The sequence below is a fragment of the Chiloscyllium punctatum genome, chromosome 9, assembly GCF_047496795.1.
Source record: "Chiloscyllium punctatum isolate Juve2018m chromosome 9, sChiPun1.3, whole genome shotgun sequence".
In the NCBI taxonomy this organism is placed as follows: Eukaryota; Metazoa; Chordata; class Chondrichthyes; order Orectolobiformes; family Hemiscylliidae; genus Chiloscyllium; species Chiloscyllium punctatum.
This window is the reverse complement of record NC_092747.1, coordinates 128,494,254-128,515,398: the sequence shown is the minus strand read 5'-3', so window position 1 is coordinate 128,515,398 and position 21,145 is coordinate 128,494,254. Positions and strand designations below refer to the sequence as shown.

General features: G+C 40.7%; 1 protein-coding gene across 1 annotated transcript in view; it reads right to left on the bottom strand.

The window, feature by feature from the left end:
* Nucleotides 1-249: 249 nt before the first annotated feature.
* LOC140481689 (progesterone receptor-like) overlaps nucleotides 250-21,145 on the bottom strand; it is a 317,791-nt gene continuing 296,895 nt past the window's right edge. Inside the window, exons 7-8 of the mRNA XM_072578261.1 lie at nucleotides 3,179-3,336; nucleotides 250-598 (exon numbers count right to left, since the gene is read on the bottom strand). Coding sequence (XP_072434362.1) covers nucleotides 443-598; nucleotides 3,179-3,336 — 314 coding nt within the window. The 3' untranslated portion in view covers nucleotides 250-442. The remainder of the gene's footprint in view (nucleotides 599-3,178; nucleotides 3,337-21,145) is intronic.

Here is a 21,145-nt window from a genome sequence, read left to right as displayed (position 1 = left end):
GAACACTCATATCATTTATGCCATATGAAGTATGATGAATAAAGAAATTTTGGGGTGATGCAGCTTTCAAACTGAAGAACATAAGCATTTCCATTTCATATCACAGACGATGCAGAAACTTTACATATTTTGATAGTTACAAAATACCAGAAAGTACCAAAAGATACAAAATCAATTTGATCTGGAAGTTACACATTAAACAACAAGACCTAAATTCACATTTCATTGCTTACAAAACATATAGAGCAGCTATGGCAATGGACTCCCACTATAACTGTAGGCCAAACAGCATTGCTAATTCTTTGATAATAAATTTGGAAACAATCTTCACTCGCTGTAATGTCATGGTCACAAAAATAGAATAAAGCTGTCAACTTGCATAATGCAGAAAAATGCTGCCTGTAAATGAAGGCAATCAGGCACAACACAGAATGAAATTTACTCATTTCTTGTGAAAGAGCAATGGTTTCACGAGGCCAGCCAGAATCTTGGGTAACTGCGTTGTTATAATCTCTGACATCATCTCTGGAAATTCCACACTCAGTGCCTGGGACTGAACAAAAGTATTCAAGCAGAATTGATGTAGTTTCTTGACAAGCTATTGAAAAGAGACAATGGAATTACCAAGACTGTGTTTTCTTTACCTGGTAAATTTCAATATTTTGCATGGTTTCTATCACATACTAATGGACATAATGAGCGATACATGCAGAAATTCCGTTGATGTCAAAGACAAAAACTTAATACAGGCTAGTATCGGTTCCCTAGCTGTCAGTGATTTAACTGTAAACATCAGTTAAAGAAAACAAAGAATAGTACAGCATAGGAACAGGCTCTTCAGTCCACCAAGACTGCGCTAACACAAGATGCTGTTCTAAACTAAAAACCTTTTGCCTCTATGCAGTCCATATCCCTCTATTCCTTGCCTATTCATAAATTGGTCAGGGTGCATCTTAAATGTTGCTATTGTATTCTCTTCTACCACTTGCTCTGGCAACACATTGTAGGCGCTTACCATCCTCTGTGTAAGAAACTTGCCTCTCACATGTTCTTTAAACTTACCCCCTTTTATCTTAAACCTATGATCCCTAATAATTGGCATTTCTACTTGGGAACAAGACTCTGACTATCCATTCTATCCACACCTCTCATTATTTTTAAAATTTGTATCAGGTTGCCTTTCCATCCTTTGCTGTTCAAGTGAAAACAAACCAAGTTTGTCCAATTACTCCTCGTTGCTAATACTCCCCAAACCAGACAATATCTTGGTAAATTGTTTTTGTACCCTATCCAAAACCTCCATATCCTTCTGTTCATGTGCCAACCACAACTTTATGAATATTCTAAATGTGACCTAACTAAAGTTCTAACCAGCTGCAATATGACTTTCTAATTTTTAATCTCTGTGCCCTGACGGACGAAGGCAAGCATGCTATAAGCCTTCTTGATCACCTTATCCACTTGTGTTGTCACTTTCTGGGAACTGTGGGCATGCATGCTTGGTTCCCCCTGTATGTTGGTATTACAAAGTGCTCTGTCATTTACTGTAGATTTCCCTCCTGAATTAGATTTTCCAAAATGCTTCATCTTACATTTGTCTAGATTAACTTCCACCTGCCATTTCTCCACCCAAGTCTCCGACCTATCTATATCCTGCTGTATCCTCGTGCAATTCTCCTCATTATCCATAGTTCCCAAAATCTACATTCTCCTTGGAATTATTTATGTATGTTATGAACAACTGAGATCCAAGCACTGATCCCTGTGGAACACCACTGGTTACAAATCCCCATTAGAAAAACACTATTTTACTGTTACTCTTTGTCTTCTATCACTATTAATGCTTTGCCTTATATATCCATACAATAATGAGTAGATGAAAGTCACATGAACATGTAAAACATTTGCCATCTGGTTGCAAGCAACAATTATTTCTGATATTATTTCTTTCAGTAAGGAGTACATTTAGTTCTGACATTAAGTGATAGTCCTGTTCTCGTGCAATCTCATGTTATAAGAAAATCGTGCAATCGCCATGGCATTTAAACTAATGGGACTGGAATCACATTATAGCCAATACAGGTAAGAAATGTTTGCATTCTGGAGTTGTGCACCAAATCCTCATTTCCAGGGTGCCTCAATCTGCATTTTTTTTTTGCAGAGGGTGCTAAAGGGTGAGTGAAACCCAGATATAACTGTACATACAGAACAAGGTAAAAGTTGGGGCAATTTAATCCAATCAGTCTTCAACTTTGGTATAAGTTAAATGAATTATAATTAACATGAAAAAATATTGGCAAAGTATGTTTTATCCAATATGTAAAACAATAAAGCAAGTGAGTAGCTGGGTCAAGTGGAACAGGAATTCAATCCTCAGTTGGTGTGGAATTTGCTGATCTTAGTCATCGTGGTCGTAAGAGCATTACAATACCGGGTGAGAACAGGGAAAATTATTTGAGTTAATTGTGATTTCATTTTTGTCATGAGATCTCTGTTTAATGGAGGGATTAAATAACTCAGGCAAACACTGGAGGGAGCTTGACTATGAGCACAATCACCTGCAGACTCAGATAGAAAACATTGGATGACTCATCAGAAGTTGCTCTGGGAATTATCATTGAGGAAACACTCAGTGCTTCAGATTTTGAGGAGACAAGAAAACTAGTGGAGAGAATTGTAAGGTAGAGGGGAGGGGGTGTTTGTGATGTTGGAAAGAGAAACACTGGACAGCTTATTCACACATTGAGAATGTGATTTTATTCATTGTACTATTGAGACCAGCACCTACCCCAGCTACTCACTTGCTTTATTGTTTTACATATTGGATAAAACATACTTTGCCTATATTTTTTCATGTTAATTATAATTCATTTAACTTATACCAAAGTTGAAAGACTGATTGGATTAAATTGCCCCAACTTTTACCATGTTCTGTATGGACAGTTATATCTGGGTTTCACTCACCCTTTAGCACCCTCTGCAAAAAATAAATGCAGATTGAGGCACCCTGCAGAAAGATCACTAATTATTGGCTGACAGAGGAGCTTTGTTCAAGATCTGTTGGTAAAATTAATTAATAATCCATTCAACATATCACATGTGACACTAGGTTAATAATCCTCACTGACCAAAAGAACTACCTATTAAAGAAATATCGAATTAAAATAACCACACCTACTTCATGCATCGAGTCCATGAGTTTAGTCAGCTGGTAAAGGCGTTGAGAGTTGCTCTGTGCACCTTTCTCCTGCAAGTTAATGGCTCTACTCAACTCTCTAATGTAGTCTCTCCGCATCTCATCAAAGTAAGATTGGCTCTTAAGGCCTTCCAAGGGAACTGAAAAACAAATCCCAATCCCAACATAATTTTTTCTGAATGAAATGATCAGCTTGATTTACACAACCCCAACAGCAGATTTGATGGCAAGGAGCTGGAAACATCCAATGGTCTGCCTACCTTCCAGCTACTGGACTGCTGCTTACCTGTCTGAAATGTTATGGAGATTGAGGTGGTGTTGGTTGACTGGCCCAGAATGGTCACTTGAGCTCTCAGGTCACTGTCAGTATTTTACTCATGGTGAGGGGAGACCCACTCATTCAGAAGGTCCAACAGCTTTAGCTGCACTAGTTACTGTCGGGCAAAGAGGACCTCTTGTGGGGACCGGTAGGCCATTGGACATGCTCTCCCTACCAAGATCATTCCCTTATTTTTGTTCACTCATGGGGCATGAGCATCACTGATTGGCCACCATTTTATTGACCATCTCTAGTTGCTCTTAAAAAGGTGATGAGCGGTCTTCTTGAACTGCTACTGTTCACATGTTGTAGGTAGACACACCATGCCATGGGGGAGGGGGTGGAATTGCAGGATTTTGACCCATTGCAATGATAATACTACTCCATTTCTACTTGAACCCAGTCCCTCACTTACCTTGCTAAGACCCCTTCCTCCGGAATTTCCTGGCCTCCTTGATGTGGTGGAACTACTGCATTCCATCTGTTTCCATCTGATAATGCTGGAACTACAGACTGCCAACCAGTCTGTTTGGTGATAGTTCTAAAGTGGACCTTCCTCCCAAGATAGGAGTGGAAGTGTGTCTGAAAGCCATTAAAATTCCTCCTAGTATTAAATTGCTGGGGCAACCATTAGAATTGTGGGTGATCTACACATTCCCTGGATTTTTAGTGGCAGGTGAGTGGAATATGTCAAGGAGACCCCATATAAATCTAGCCCAATATTGCATGACGTTGATTAACTCAATAGGCATTTGCTGGAATAATCCAAAATCTCAGCAATTTTGTACAGCTACAATGTGCATTCCTTTTGGAGGAACAGAACAATGATTCCTAGCCCTTGTGCATTCCCACTGACACCAGGTTCAATTTTGAGAGATTTTTTTTAGTCCCATTGTTTCTAATGTTGCCAACTTATTGAGGAGTATGCTTTAAACAGTGCTTACACTTAAAGAAACATAGAACATGGAACAGTACAGCACAGTACTGGCCTTTTGACCCTTGATGTTGTGCCGACCTTTTATCCTACTCTAGGATTAAACTAACCTACATACCCTTTATTATACTATCTTCCATGTGCATATCCAAGAGTCGTTTAAATGTCCCTGACTCTACTACCACCAATGGCAGTCCAATCCATGCACCCACCACTCTCTGTGTAATGTACCTACCTCTGACATCTCCCCTAAACCTTCCTCCAATCACCTTAAAATTATGTCCCCTCATGATAGACATTTCCGCCCTGGGACAAAAGGTCTCTGGTTATGGTTTGTCTACCTACAACATGTGAACAGTAGCAGTTCAAGAAGACCGCTCATCACCTTTTTAAGGTGACTTTTTAAGCAACTAGAGATGGTCAATAAAATGGTGGCCAATCAATGATGCTCATGCCCCATGATTGAACAAAAATAAGGGAATGATCTTGGTAGGGAGAGCATGTCCAATGGCCTACCACTCTATCTATGCCTTTCTTCATTTTGTACACTTCTATCAAGTCACCTCTCATCCTTCTTCACTCCAGTGAGAAAAGCCTTAGATCCCTCAACCTTACTTCATAACACATTCATTTAACAACACATTATCAGTTGATAAGGGATTACTTCCCAGTTTACAACTGCTATTAGGGAATCTCACCAATCAGCAGCATCTATTGGAAATTTAAGCATAACTGAATACAACATTCTATCCAATTACTTGGTTGGGAAATTACATGTGACATACTTTTGAGTTCACAATAGACAATCGATAAATAAGGACATCCTGCTAAACCAGAAGCCTGAATATTGACTCTGTAAGGTCATTTTAATAAGAACATCTTTTTTATCTTTGTGCATAAGAGAAAATATACCACATACAGTACAGTCTTTGTTATGACTGCTGAATCATTGTGGGATTTTTCACATTCCACCATTCTACTGCTGACTATAAAGATACTGAATGGGCTGTCACATTGTATAAATTAGTTTAATGTTAAATGGTAGCAAGTACCTCACCTCCTGACTCCCCAAAGCCTGTTCACCATCAACAAGACACAAGTTAGGAGTGTGATGAATACTCCCCACTTGCCTGGATGAGTGCAGCTCCAACAACACTCAATAAACTTGACATTATTCCAAACAAAGCAGCATGCTTGATTGGCACCACAACCACAGGCATCCATTCCACCCACCACAAATGCTGAGTAGCAGCAGTGTGTACTATCTACAAGATGCACTGCAGAAATTCATCAAAGATCCTTAGATAACAGCTTCCAAACCTATGGCCACTTCCATCTAGAAGGACAAGGGCAATAGGTACATGGGAACACCATCCCCTGCAAGTTTCCCTCCAAGCCACTCACCATCCTGACTTGGAAACATATATCACAATTCCTTCAAAGTCGCTGGGTCAAAATCCTGGAATTCCGCCCCTAATAGCATTTTGGGTATTCCTACACCAAATGGACTGTAGCATTTCACCACCACCTTCTAAAGGGAAATTAGGACTGGGACAATCAATGGTGATTCAGCCAACAAACTAATGTTCCATGAGTGTATATTAAAAAGAATATTGTTGTCATTTCTATCAGCTTTTCAATATCCATTACACCATGTCATTTAATATTATTAATAGACAACTCCATGCCAGTTAAACTTCCATGATTTGGATAATTGCAATATATTTTGTATAACATGTCCAAGACCCCTGCATTCCATGAAAAGTATTTCAATGGTAACCACTGAAATTCAGTCTGGGATGGAGACAAAGCTCTACCAATAGAAATTTTCAACTTCAAATGACCACTAGTACCACACTAAGTGATCAAAACTAATACTTTTCAATGTTCTTCATGAGGAAAAAATGGTTACAAAAATAAAAATTGCTGGAAAAACTCAGCAGGTCTGGCAGTATCTGGGGAAAAAAATCAAGAGTTAATGTTTTGAGTCCAACTGTTCTGAGGACATGTCATGAAAACTGAAACATTAACTCTGATTTCTCTCCATAGATGCTGCCAGACCTGCTGAACTTTCCATTAATTTCTGCTTTTCTTACTGATTTACAGTGTCTATAGTTCTTTAGGTTTGTATAAAAAAATTGTTACAATCCTTGTCAATCCTTTCTCCTGATTAGTGACACATTAAAACATCAAAAGATGGTGAGGCTGCCCCTACATGCAAATTAACATGCAAATTAACATGCAAATTCTGCCCCTACAATCTGTATCGAATGCAGTATGCTCGGTCTGCTCTCCTCTTGACACGTACTGAGATTAATAAACACACATTTTACTACTTACTCCTAGCCCATAAAAGGTGTTATTTCCAATTTCCCGCCTTTGCTGCCTTCACATAGGCCTTCTCATCCTCTACTTTATTTCTCCATTTCTGGGGCTCTGCAGTTTACTAGTACCTGCGAAGTAATTGTTCCACAGTGTGAGGCTACAGGATCATGATGAAACATCATGAGATTAAGACAGAACTGGAGACTGATGCCAAGGTGGAGATTACCTGAGCTACAGTAGATCTTTTTTTATTTTATTCAGTTGTGGGATGTGGATGCCACTGACTGGCCAGTATTTAATGCTTGTCTCTAGTTGCCTCTTTAGAAGGTGGTGGTGAGCTAACTTCTTGAACCACTGCAGTCCATGTGCTGTAGGTAGACCCAAAATGCCCTTAGGGAGGGAATTACAGGATTTTGACCTAGCCACAGTGAAAGAACAGCACTATATTTCCAAGTCAGGGTAGTGAGTGACTTGGAGGAGAAATTGCAGGTGGTAGTGTTCCCCTGTACCTGCTGGCTTCGTCCTTCTAGATGGAAGTGGTCATGTGTTTGGGAGGTGCTGTCTGAGGATCTTTGGTGAATTTCTGCAGAGCACCTTGCAGATAGTACACACTGCAGCTGGTGGAGGGAATGGATACTTGTGGATGCAGTGCCAATCAAGCTGATTGCTTTCCCTTGGATGATATCAAGCTTCTTGAGTGTTGTTGGAGGTGAACTCATCCAGGCAAGTGGGGAGTATTTGATCAGGTTCCTGACTTGTGCCTTGTAGATGAGAACAGGCTTTGGGGAGTCAGGAGGTGACTTTATTGTTGCAATATTCCCAGTCTCTGACTTGTTCGTGCATCCACTGCTTTTATGTGAGGGGTCCAGTTGAGTTTCTTGTCAATGGTAATCTCAAAAGATGTTGATAGTGAAGTGTTAGTGACGGTGATACCATTGAATCTTAAGGGATGGTGATTAGATTGCCTCTTATTGGAGATGTTCATTGCCTGGCATTTGAATTACACAAATGTTAATTGCCACTTGTCAGCCCATTGTTGTCTGGGTATTGTACAGATCTTGCTGTATTTGAATATAGACTGAATATGGTGTTAGTTTGTGAATAAAGGCTATGTTAAACTCCATACAGGCTACTGCAGAATTATTTATGAGACAACCAGATCCCCATAACACTGACCTGAAGACATGGTGGCAGTAAGGCAATAACATGTACAATCAAACTGTTATGCAGAAGAACCCAAAAGCAAACAAACTAAAAGATGGGTGACAAGGGTGGAAAAAAACATAATTAAATGACAATTGCAAATAAGAGGGGAAAACAGGGGTAAAAAAACTGACTCACCAGTGAGCAGGCAATGTGACCTTGGAGCATAGTTAGTGTCTCAATTCAGTAGCGGAGCAGCAGAGCTTTGAGCAGCAATGAGGATAGAAGCAACACTACCACTTCCAGAGCTATTCCTGAGAGTAGAAAGTCTCAGTTTGTGCACATATGGAATAGCGGAGAAAACCTTTTGATAAGTATTAAATAGCTTCGGGGTTGCAGAAGTAATAGCAGCACAATCAGGTAGTAAGCTGCTTTGTGCAATTGAAACCAATAACCTGTATTGATTAGCTGGCAAATTGTGCATGTGATGATTTAAGGAATGAATTAACATGCAACCTCATGGTTGGTGTGATGGATGGGGCACCCAGCTCTCAGGTTTTTTTTATATAGTCCAAAGAGCACCCGAAACTTATGAAGGTAGTAGGGTTTGTGAGACTGTCCACAATCTGGTGACAAACTGGGGAATAGGACAAGGTGAGACCGAACTCTATGGAAGAAGCAAAGTGAGTCAGTCCAAAATGTAGACCTGAAATCAGAAGATGCACCAAAGCAAATGCTCAACAAAAGTACTAAAAGCACACAGACAGTCATTTTCAAATGTTTCATACGTGCTTGGAGCAAGATATATCATTGTGATTTCCTACAGGGGAAGTGGAATGTAACAGCTGTGATAAAAGTCATAATTTTAAAGAGATGTTGTCATTCTCAATGGGTGAGTAATGAAAATAGCTTTTAAGATAGAAACAAGTTCAAGAAGAATGAGAAATTAAACATCTGAGGAGACATCAATGGCCTTGACAGAAATTTACTAGCCGTTATTTATTATTTCAAGGGGCATCTTATTGTGTTTTAAATAGATACCAGCACAGGGTAAACATCTGAATGTAAAATGATTATAAAACATATCAAATTAAACCATTCTTCAATCAAAATGCAAGACCCAGAGGAAATAATTTGCAAATCAAAGATCAGATTGTGGGAAGAGTAAACTATAAATTCAGGGAAATAACAGAACCACTTTATATCTTGTAGAATCAAGATGCTCCAGAATAATACTGATCATGAAAATAGACAAACTTGCAAAGGAAGCCAACAATATAAAATGTAGAGAAGAGATTTCCCTAATATATTTACTCGCCTGCATAAGCTGGAAAATAAATATTGAAGAACACAGCAGCCAAATGCAATTCCAATTTGTGTATTTACTCGAAGAAAGGTATTGACTCCAATACATAAAGGGTAAGCAGAAATTGAAAGAATGCAGCAACAGCAGTTAACTTCATCAATCAGCATGCCTACAAAATAGTGTTGAAATGTGGCCACTATTTATAAACCAAATGAGAATATCAGAACCTGCAGAGACCTGACTCAACCTAACAAGACTGTACAGGTATACCCATCCAATGTCATTAGTTGATGATCATAGAATCCATACAGAGTGAAAGCAGGCCATTCAGCCAACTGAGTCCACATTGGCCTTCCAAAGAGTATCCCCCAGACCCACCCCCTACCCTATCCCTACATTTCCCATGGCTAGTCTAACTAGCCTGCACATCCCTTGAAACTATGGGCAATTTATCATGGACAATCTGCCAAACTTGCTTGTCTTTAGACTAGGAGAAAGTGAGGACTGCAGATGCTGGAGACCAGAGTTGAAAAATGTGGTGCTGGAAAAATACAGCAGGTCAGGCAGCATCTGAGGAGCAGGAGAATCGATGTTTTGGGCATAAGCCCTTCTTCAGGAATGAGGCTGGTGTGCCAAGCAGGCTGAGATAAAAGGTAGGGGGGAGGGAATTTGGGGGAGGGGCGCTGGGAATACAGTAGGTGGAAGGAGGTGAGGGTGAGGGCGATAGGCCAGAGAGGGGGTGGGGGAGGAGATGTCGGGAAGAAGATCGCAGGTCAAGAAGGCGGTGCTGAATCCGGGGGTTGGGACTGAGATAAGGTGGGGGGAGGGGAAATGAGGAAGCTGGAGAAATCTACATTTATCCCTTGTGGTTGGAGGGTTCCTAGGCGGAAGATGAGGCGCTCTTCCTCCAGGCATCGTGTGGTCAGGGTTTGGCGATGGAGGAGGCCAAGGACTTGCATATCCTTGGCAGAGTGGGAGGGGGAGTTAAAGTGTTCAGCCACGGGGCGGTTGGGTTGGTTGGTGCGGGTGTCACAGAGGGGTTCCCTGAAAAATTCTGCAAGTAGGCGGCCTGTCTCCCCAATGTAGAGGAGACCATATCGGGTGCAGCGGATACAGTAAATGATGTGTGTGGAGGTGCAGATGAATTTGCGACGGTAGATGTGGCTGTGGTAGTGAGTCTGTTTCAGGACATGGCTGAAGAGCTTCAGGGCAGAGGAGATGATCTGGGGGGTGCAGTGAGAGTCTTTAGACTGAAGGAGGTAACCCGCACAGACATAGGGAGAATGTGAAAGCTCCACACAGACAGTTGCCTGAAGGTGGAATCGAACCCAGGTCCCTGATGCTGTGAGGCAGCAGTGCTAACTGTTGAGCCACTATGCTGTCCGCTCAGTTAAATTGGTGAAGAGCACATTGATCACTAAGTTTGGTGCAACCAATAAATTCTGGCTCGTATCTTTGGGCCAGGAATCAAGGTTGTTAACTATTTTAAAATACCTCTGGCCAATATTGGTTCAATAATCTGCATTTGGAATAGCATCAGCAGCTGAAATGTTTTAAGTTACTATTACAAAACTCCTAGGAAAGGACGGAATAATTCGCCTAATGGGAGATACCTCATACCTGGGTTCAACAGAGGAGGTGTACTATCATGGAGTTAGGGATATTCTGAAAACATTGTAAGAGGCAGGCCTGATACAAGTATAAATCTAGAAAATTAATTCTCAAGGTCTTTGGTTACAGTGAAATCCATAGACTAAAGGTTAATAATCCTCAAAAAGATAAGAGGGATTAGAGAATTTCCTTAACTCAAGAATATTTTTCTAAAGAGACAACACAAACATCAAAGATAGAAAAGCCAAGAGTTGCAAAGACTAGGAATCATTCATTCCTAACTTCTCATTAATCATCAAGACATTAGGATAGGTGCTGAGTCAAAGCCAACACTGATGCAGGAATGTTGATCAACAAAACTCTTTGAAAAAATTAAAAATTCATTCAGTTTCTTCAGGTGCACTAGCACATTACAATCCACAATTTCCAACGACAAAAGCAATGGATGCAGCATTAACAGCATTGTAAAAGAAGATCAGTGAATTATGCTTCAAGGTCTCCAACAAGAACTTCAGAAAAGCATACCATAATTGAGAAAAAAGGCTTGAGCAGCAACATGGACATGCAAGACATTGTGGATTAAACAAAAAAAAACAAAAGTACTGTTAATGCTGGAAATCAGAAACAAAAACAGAAATTGCTGTCAGCATCTGTGGTGAGAAAACAGAGTTAATGTGTTGGTGTGGTGTGGTGACCCTTCATCAGAACAGATTGGACCCAAAACATTAATTCTGCTTTCTCTTCACAGCTGCTGCCAGACCTGCTGTGTTTCTCCAGCAATTTCTGTTTTTGTTTTGGATTTCCAGCATCCTCAGTTTGCTTTATTTTCTCTTTATTTGCCCTGTTGAAATTATTTTCATTTGAAACACCTCTCATCATGCTTTCTTAATATATCTCCTTTTAACTCTTGCCCACTCAGACTATGAGAGATATTATTGACTCAGATTAAAATATCAGACATTAATAATTGGGTAAATATTACAGATTAACATTTCTGACATTGCGTTGTATGTGACATAGTTTGTGAAGGAAGTCTGTTAGAAAGATTAATGTTTATACAGATTGAGTTGCAGTGGACCTTCTCAAGCATTGGGCAAGTAATTGAAGGAGGCCTCTCTGAACGACATTGACTGGGACAGTGATTAAACCCTCACATTCAATATCTTTCTGCATGAAAACTAGAGCCAGAGGTGAGTAGGAAGTGCGGAAGATGTTATATGAACTAGAAGTGGTCATTATAAAAACAAACAAAATCAAAAGAGGCGAATATGTCTTTAGCCCCGTCAGAACCCAAAAATCACTAAGGTCAGTCTTTGCCTATCCAACTTTATTTCAGGCAATCCCAATGCCCATTGCAATTCCCTGCTTGCTACATTATCCATTAAGTAAAGATAATTGTTTTAAAGTATCTATTAACAAATTTAAGATATTTCTACAATTCTGACTGAATTTGTAATAATAGACACAAAAATATTTAGAGTTTCTGTTAGACTCCATCTAAGAACCTGCTGAGAGAATGTTAGAATCACATTGCAAAATAGAAAAGACATAATTGCACCAATTCTCCACCATTTCCAGATTTTTTGGGCCTGTATTGTGAGACATGAAATGTCTGCCTGATCCTTATAATCTAATGCACATAGCAGGGTGGATTGAAATATGCAGAGTCCATTGTTTACTTGAATGTTTCATAGAACATAGAACAGTACAGCATAGCACAGGCCCTTCAGCCTGTGCCAACCTTTTATCCTACTCTAAGATCAGACTAACCCATATACCGTTCATTGTATTATTTTTAATGTGCCTATCCCCCAGCAGTAGCTTAAATATCCCTAATGTATCTGACTCTACTACCACTGCTGGCAGTGCATTCCTCACACTCACCACTCTCTGTGGGTGGAACATCATATTAAATAAGGACTTCCTGAAGAGTAATCTTTTTTATTTTGGGAGAATTTACAAGTGAATAAAATAATGTTTTAAGCTTTCAGATAAAACATCACAAACCAGTTTATTTTGGCTTAGAAAAGAAGTTTTTTGTTTCAGTTTGAGTAATTTTGCAGATGTTTTGGCTGCAGCTAGCTGTGTGAAATAATTGCTCCCAAAACAGGAAGTAGTTTAGACTGTTTAAAAAAAAGGTTAGCTCAGTGCAAGAGTTTTGTTAAAAGTTTCAAATCAGAAGTGTTGGTTAAATCCCTGAAGGGGTTATGAGAAGCTGAGAAAGTCTAAGCTTATGTATTTGATGAATTAAGGAAGAGGCTATAAAATTCTCATGACTGAGAATTCATGCCACAGTTACATCAGACCCTATGTGGAACAGAGAAAGGAATAATTTCTGATGGAAAATCAAAAGAACTGCAGATGCTAGAAATCAGAAACAAAAGTAGAAATTACTGAAAAACTCAGTAGGCCAGGCAGCATCTATGAAGAGAAATCAGATTTCAGATTCAGTTCTGAATAAGGAGCACTAGATCTGAAATATTAGCATAGATTTCTCTCCATAGATGCTGCCAAACCTGCTGAGCTTTTCCAATGATCTCGTGCTTCAAAATATTTAAGTGTGTGTTTTATGTAAATAGTTTGATTTATTCTGGTTTATCCTCACTATTCTTGTGAAATAAACTTCTGTGTAATTATGAGGCTAAAATCTGTAGAGTTACATGTTTGTGTTTCGATGAAAGACCATCTTGTTAAAATCAAAAAAGAAATAAAATATGATCCATTGAGCTACATGTCAGTCTGGGATGTGATTTGCTATATATTAACATTAGAACACCCATACCCTGGTGTCCATCCTATCAGGTCTATAATAAGAATATCTATCATTCTTCTAAACTCCAAGAAGTAGAAGTCCAGCCTTTAACTGACCTTAAAGCGGCTACTCAGAATTCTTAATAAGCTCTCAGGCCAGAAACTGTCAAATATGGTTGGGGCATGGGAGATTGGGTAGCATTGGAGTTGGGTAGCATGGGGAAGCAGGCGTTGGGAGGGAGGAGGTAATGGGAGTACTGATGTGGCAGGCGTCAGAAAGAGAGCACTGCAGGAGGGATGGGAGTTGGGAAAGTAGGGAGAGATGGACGCAGGAAGCAAGGGGAGAGGAAGTTGTGAAGGGAGGGGATGTTGGGAACGCAGAGTTAGGGAGCAGAGTCAGTTAGGTAGCAGGATCTCCATCCTAAACGTTCCAGTCCTAGAGTCAAACAGCACAGAAACATACCCTTTTAGATGAGATTACCTACAGTGTGGAAACAGGCCATTTGGCGCAACAAGTCCACATCGACCCTCCGAAGAGAAACCAACTCCCCATAGACTAGAAGAGATTGAGGTTCACAAGGAAGAGGTATTAGAAATACTGCAGAGTGTGAAAATAGACAAGTCCCCTGGGCCAGATGGGATCTATCCTCAGATCCTCTGGGAAGCAAGGGAAGAGATTGTCAAGCCTTTGGCATTAATCTTCAAATCATCATTGTCTACAGGAATAGTGCCTGAGGACTGGAGGAGAGCAAATGTGGTTCCCTTGTTCAAAAAGGGTAGTAGAGACAACCCTGGTAATTACAGACCAGTGAGTCTCACTTCAGTTATTGGCAAAGTGTTAGAAAAGAGATAGGATTTATAACCATCTAGAAAAGAATAATCTGATGAGGGACAGTCAGCACAGTTTTGTGAAGGTAGGTTGTGCCTAACGAATCTTATTGAGTTTTTTGACAAAGTGACCAAACAGGTAGATGAGAGTAAACCAGTTGATGTGGTGTATATAGATTTCAGCAAGGCATTCGATAAGGTTCCCCACAGTAGGCTATTATACAAAATGTGAAGGAATGGGATTGTGAGAGGCAAAGCAGTTTGGATTAGTAATTGGCTTGCTGAAAGAAAACAGAGGGTTGTTGTTCTTGGAACACGTTCATCTTGGTGTCCAGTTACTAGCGGCGTACCGCAAGGGTCGGTGTTGGATCCACTGCTGTTCGTCATTTTTATAAATGACCTGGATGAGGGCTTAGAAGGGTGGGTTAGTAAATTTGCGGACGACACTAAGGTCGGTGGAGTTGTGGATAGTGACGAAGGATGTAGTAGGTTGCAGAGAGACATAGATAGGATGCAGAGCTGAGCTGAGAGGTAGCAAATGGAGTTTAATGTGGATAAGTGTGAGGTGATACATTTTGGACGGAGTAATCGGAATGCAAAGTACTGGGCTAATGGTAAGATTCTTGGGAGTGAAGATGAGCAAAGAGATCTCGGTGTTCATGTACACAGATCCCTGAAAGTTGCCACCCAGATTGACAGGGTTGTTAAGAAGGCATACAGTGTTTTGGCCTTTATTAATAGAGGGATTGAGTTCCGGAACCAGGAGGTTATGCTGCAGCTGTACAAAGCTCTGGTACGGCTACACTTGGAGTATTGTGTACAGGTCTGGTCACCGCATTATAAGAAGGATGTGGAAGCTTTGGAAAGGGTGCAGAGGAGATTTACTAGGATGTTGCCTGGTATGGAGGGAAGGTCTTACGAGGAAAGGCTGAGGGCCTTGAGGCTGTTCTCGTTAGAGAGAAGAAGGTTGAGAGGTGCCTTAATAGAGACATATAAGATAATCAGAGGGTTTGATAGGGTGGACAGGGAGAACCTTTTTCCAAGTATGGGGACGGCAAACATGAGGGGACACAACCTTAAAGTGAGGGGAGATAGGTATAAGACAGATGTCAGAGGTAGTTTCTTTACTCTGAGAGTAGTAAAGGTATGGAATGCTTTGCCTGCATCGGTAGTAGATTCGCCAAGTTTAAGTGCATTTAAGTCGTCATTGGACAGGCAAATGGACATACATGGAATAGTGTAGGATGGGCTTCAGATTAATATGACAGGGCAGCACAACATCGAGGGCCGAAGGGCCTGTACTGCGCTATAATGTTCTATATTTACCCTTGACTAATCCACCTAATACTTGGGGCAATTTAGCATGGCCAATTCACCTAACCTGCACATCTCTGTACTGTGGGAGGAAACCGGAGCACCCGGAGGAAACCCACGCAGACACGGGGAGAATGTGCAAACTCCACACAGACAGTTGCCCGAGGTGGGAATTGAACCCAGTCCCTGGTGCTGTGAGGCAGCAGTGCTAACTACTGAGCCACCGTGCTGCCCCCTTCGGTCCAACCAGTCCATGCTGACCATGTTCCCAAACTTAACCAATCCCACCTGCCTGCACTGGCCCATATCCCTCCAAAATTTCTTATTCATGTAATTATCTAAATGTCTCCTAAACATTGTAACTGTACCCATATCGCCACTTCCTCTAGAAGTTCATTCCACACATAAACCATTCTTCATTAAAAATGTTGCCCATCATGTCCTTTTAAAATCTTTCTCCTTTCACCTTAATCATTGAGTTCCCTGTAAGTTCCAAGTTATTGACATTGAACATAAAGATGTAAGAACTAGGAGCAGGAGGAGGCCCCCTAGTGATTAGATTACTTACAATGTGGAAACAGGCCCTTCGGCCCAACAAGTCCACACCGCCCCGCCGAAGCGCAACCCACCCATACCCATACCCCTACATCTACATCTACCCTAACACTATGGGCAATTTAGCATGGCCAATTCACCTGACCTGCACATCTTTAGACTGTGGGAGGAAACCAGAGCACCCGGAGGAAACCCACGCAGACACGGGGAGAATGTGCAAACTCCACACAGTCAGTCGCCTGAGTCGGGAATTGAACCCGGGTCTCTGGCGCTGTGAGGCAGCAGTGCTAACCACTGTGCCACCGTGCCGCCCACTTGAAATCCCCCACCTTAGGGAAAAGACACCTGCTATTCACCGTATCTACACCCTTCATTATTTTATAAGCCTCAATAAGGTAAACTCTCAACCTCCTACACTCCAATGAAAGTAGTCCCAGTCTATCCAGCCTCCCCTCATATCTCAAAATCTCCATTCCTGGCAACATCCTAGTAAATCTCTCCTGAACCCTCTCCAGCTTAATTTCGGGCCAGATTAATATCATTCCTATAATGGTGTCCAGAAATGGACACAGCATTCCAAGAAGAGGTCGCACCAATATCCTGTATAATCAGTCTGGTCAGATTGACCCTCTACTCACTCACACCTTCAGCAATGAACACTGAATTTAATTAACACACAGAATTGAAAACTCATCTCTGTAAGGAGTTAAGGAGATTAGTGGACGCACATGAAAATGAACCTTCCAGCTCAGCGACCAAGCCTACATCGAGTAGTGGAGGCAGTCTAGAGGAGGTTCACTAGATTGAATCCAGAGGTGGGGTGGTTTGTCTTATGAAGGGACATTGAACAGTTTAGGCCTATGCTGTTTGGAGTTTAGAGTAATGAGAAGAGATCTAAATGAGGCAGATAAGATGTTAAAGGCGATTAACCAAGTAGATGTAGGGAGGATGTTTCATCATGTAGGCCAACATAGAATGAGAGGTCATAGTTTTCAGACAAGGGATGGCAAATTTAAAACAGAGATGAGGAGAAATTACTTCCTTTAAAAGGTTGTAAATCTGTAGAATTCATTACCCTATGGTGTGGGACACATTAGTAAGTTTAAGGCGGAGATATATAGATTTTTAATCAGTAATAGGTTGAAGAGTTATGGGATGTCGGTAGGAAAGTGGAGTTGAGGCTGAGATTAGATCGCCATGATTGCATCAAATGGCAGAGCAGGCTCGAGGGGCTGAACGGCCTCCTCCTGCTCCTAGTTCTTACATCTTTATGTTCAATGTCAATAGCTGCTTGGTAAAATAGCAGACAGAAAAAAAAACAAATTAATAACTGCAAGATCTGGCAGACTCTCTCTCTCTCTCTTCCTGTTTCTCCCATCCAAAGCCAACACAGTGACTCATCAACTTGGAACTTGCAGGGAACTCAATGATTCTGCAAACTTTGCTATTATTAAAGATGCAACACTTCAATTAAATCACTAAATAAATAAATCACTAAAAATATTGTGTAAATCTGAAACAAACACAGAGAATGCAGGAGAAACTCAGCAGGTGACAGCATCTGTGGAGAGAGAAACAGTTAAAATTTCAAGTTGGCTTAGGAGAAGGGAGCCATTCTCTGCTTTCTACATCTTAATTTACACCCTTTTTACATTGTTGTGGTTCTGTTCGCCGAGCTGGGAATTTGTGTTGCAGACGTTTCGTCCCCTGTCTAGGTGACATCCTCAGTGCATGGGAGCCTCCTGTGAAGCGCTTCTGTGATGTTTCCTCCGGTGCTTCACAGGAGGCTCCCAAGCACTGAGGATGTCACCTAGACAGGGGACGAAACGTCTGCAACACAAATTCCCAGCTCGGCGAACAGAACCACAACAACGAGCACCCGAGCTACAAATCTTCTCCCAGACTTTGAATCCTTTTTACATTTTTTTCTCCTCCTCCACTATTAACCATCTCTTTATCTTCTGCACTGGGCGTCCACACTATCTTGCTTTTCCTTTGCCTCTGTCAAAAGTATAAAAGGGAACCTATTTTCCAATATCTTTCAACCTGAAGCACTGTCAAACCAGAATCAAAATGTTAACTCTGTTGTTTTGCTCCATAAATGCTCCAAGGACACAGCTCCTCCAATCTTCAGCCACTGAAGGTGGCATCAGCAATCCACCAGTCTCCCCCCATTATCCTGTCTGACCTTGGGTTAACTCAGAATCCACTTCCTCCCTCAGGATTTCACTGTGGAGGTCAGAGGCTCCTCTGACTTGCTTGTAACTGCTGAGGTCACTTTGAGCCGAGGGACATACAGCCAAGTTTAACACATCCATCAAGGTTCAACAATAACAAGAAGAACTCTATAAACATTTAAAATTATATTCTTTATCTTTCAACTGTTATAGACAATAAAATGTTATACCTATGACTATGCATGTTTGATGTCATATGTTATCACTTTTCTTATGATTACTAAACAATGAAATTCTTCTTTCTCTTACTCATAAATACCTTGGCTCCTTAATTTTGACTGGAACTGTGTCCAACTGAAATATGGTATAGCTACATGCTAAAATAATTAAAAATCATTGTTGCAGACAACTGAGGGGGTTAAATAGATGGAAACTGATTCAGCCCTCCTCTCTGTTCATACCAAACAGAAGTTCTTGGCTTTATTTATACGAGAACAGAACACAAAGACAAAGAAACAATATTAAATTTATATAAAACATTGGAAGAACTGAGTGCTGTGAACACTTGTAGTCTCTGTACTAAAAATTCATTCCATACCATAAACATGGAAGCACTAGACAGCATTAGTGAAGAAAGGTTACAAGCATCTTACCAGCACTGAGGATATACAACTATCTGGAATAACTGAGCAGGTTGGGAGTACTTCCTTTGGGAAAGAGAATTCCAAGAAGTGATTTGATAAAGGCTTTTAGTGCTCTGAAGAAGTTCAATAGGTTGATGTTCAGAAAATGTTTACTTGTGGTTGAGTTTATCGTTCCCGCCCCATGGGGAGAGAAATACAAAGCCACAAAGAAATCGAGTAAGTAGTTAGGAATTTATTTGTGCAGAAACATGCGAAAGTTTGTAACTCACTGCTATGTCCAGTGACTGAAGCAGAGAGCATTGACTCACTTTAAGGGAAAGGTTCATACTGAAATGGCCTTAAGCATCAAAAAGGACTATACCCATGGAAGTTGTGTAAACTTTCTATAAGGAATGCTAGGTGTGGTAAAGTATTGGCTTATTCTGGAACACATAGTACTGGCAGACTTATAGCTGTAGACGGAAATACTTGAACAAACTGAAAATACTTTAAAATAATTGAGCTATACAGACACCTTCAAGCAGATATTGCAAGATATTTTGGATAAAGTTTTTACAGTTGTGTACACACCTAAATTCCTCTGAATCTGAAGAAAAAAGAACTTAACAAGTACTGGATGATGCTACTTCAGAGTCTGCTGGAAGATTCATTTTTCATTAAGATCTCATGATTTTATGTGTCTCGAATAGAGCTAACCCCATGGTTTAAGCACAGAAGCCATGATTTATGGCATGTCCATGTTGGTTTCAGTGGAAGTAGGCGCCATATATATTTGTAGTTGCCACCTTCTTTACCTGACAGTAGCAGTGCTGGAGCATAATGCTACCCTGTTTCTGTGTTCAGTTGGGATCTGCCATCAGCCTCTAGTTCTTCAGTTTGTCTATCTTAAAGGGAGGCTGCTGCTGAATACTGTTATTGAAATTCTAAACAAGGAAAATGGAACATCAGAGCAAAGACAGGACTTCACAGGCACTGAAGAGGTGGACAAGATGGGAAAGGCCAGGAGGTTCACAAACACTGTAATGAAAGTTAGTGAATGCATCTCCTCACTACACTCACTTGGTGAACCCACTACTTGCTGGTTCTACATTTAAGAGCTTAAAAAAAAATCAATCATACAGCCCTTGGCACTGTTCCCCTGTCTCTTAAATCACAAACACTCTATCCTACAATTGATCTATCTTAGTCTTGAATCAATGTGCATCTACAGCACTCTGGGTGAAAGAATTCCAAATATTCACAATTCAGTAAAAGAATAGTCAATCCCTTGCTAGGAAAGTGTGGCCTAGTTCTGGACTACGGTGCCAGGGTGAGTGTCCTCCCTTACCGATGTGATACGTTTCAATGAAATCAACTCTCATTCTTTTAAAATTGGAGAAATAATGGTCTAATCCACTCAATCTCTGCTAAGAAAACAATCCCCTCATCCCAGGAATCAGACTAGTGAATTTTCATTGCACTTTCTTTGAAAGCCAACAGCTCCTTTCTTTGGTGAAGGGACCAAAATGACATGTGCTATTCCAGATAAGCTTTCAACAACGTTCTTTATCATTGTATTGATACTTCTGTAGTCTTAAACGCCTTTGTAATGGACGCTAACATAACACTTGTATTCCTGACTGCTTTCTGTACTTGCTTATTGTTGTACTGTGATCCACATACAAGGACACCCAGATACCTGAGAATTCCAACACACCCTTTCACCCTATAAAATTATGTTGCTTTTCTGTTTTTAGTACAGAACTTAAATATTATTAAAAGAGAGATATTGCTAAACGTTTCTCTCTTGCACTCACACGTAGTTGCACATGTGGAACATACTGGTGGCAAATACATGTCCCAGGAAGTTCGTCGGCTTCAGCAAGCCAAAAGATTTTATAATCACATCCCCAAAGATTTGTGAGTTTATGTTCCTCCTTTAGTTTGGACCTGTTTATTGGTTAATATAATGCAAGCAGAATAGTTCTGATTGTACACTGGCAAGTGAGCATGTCACAAACCTGCTGCCATAAAAATGATCATAGATACCAATAGAGTCGGTT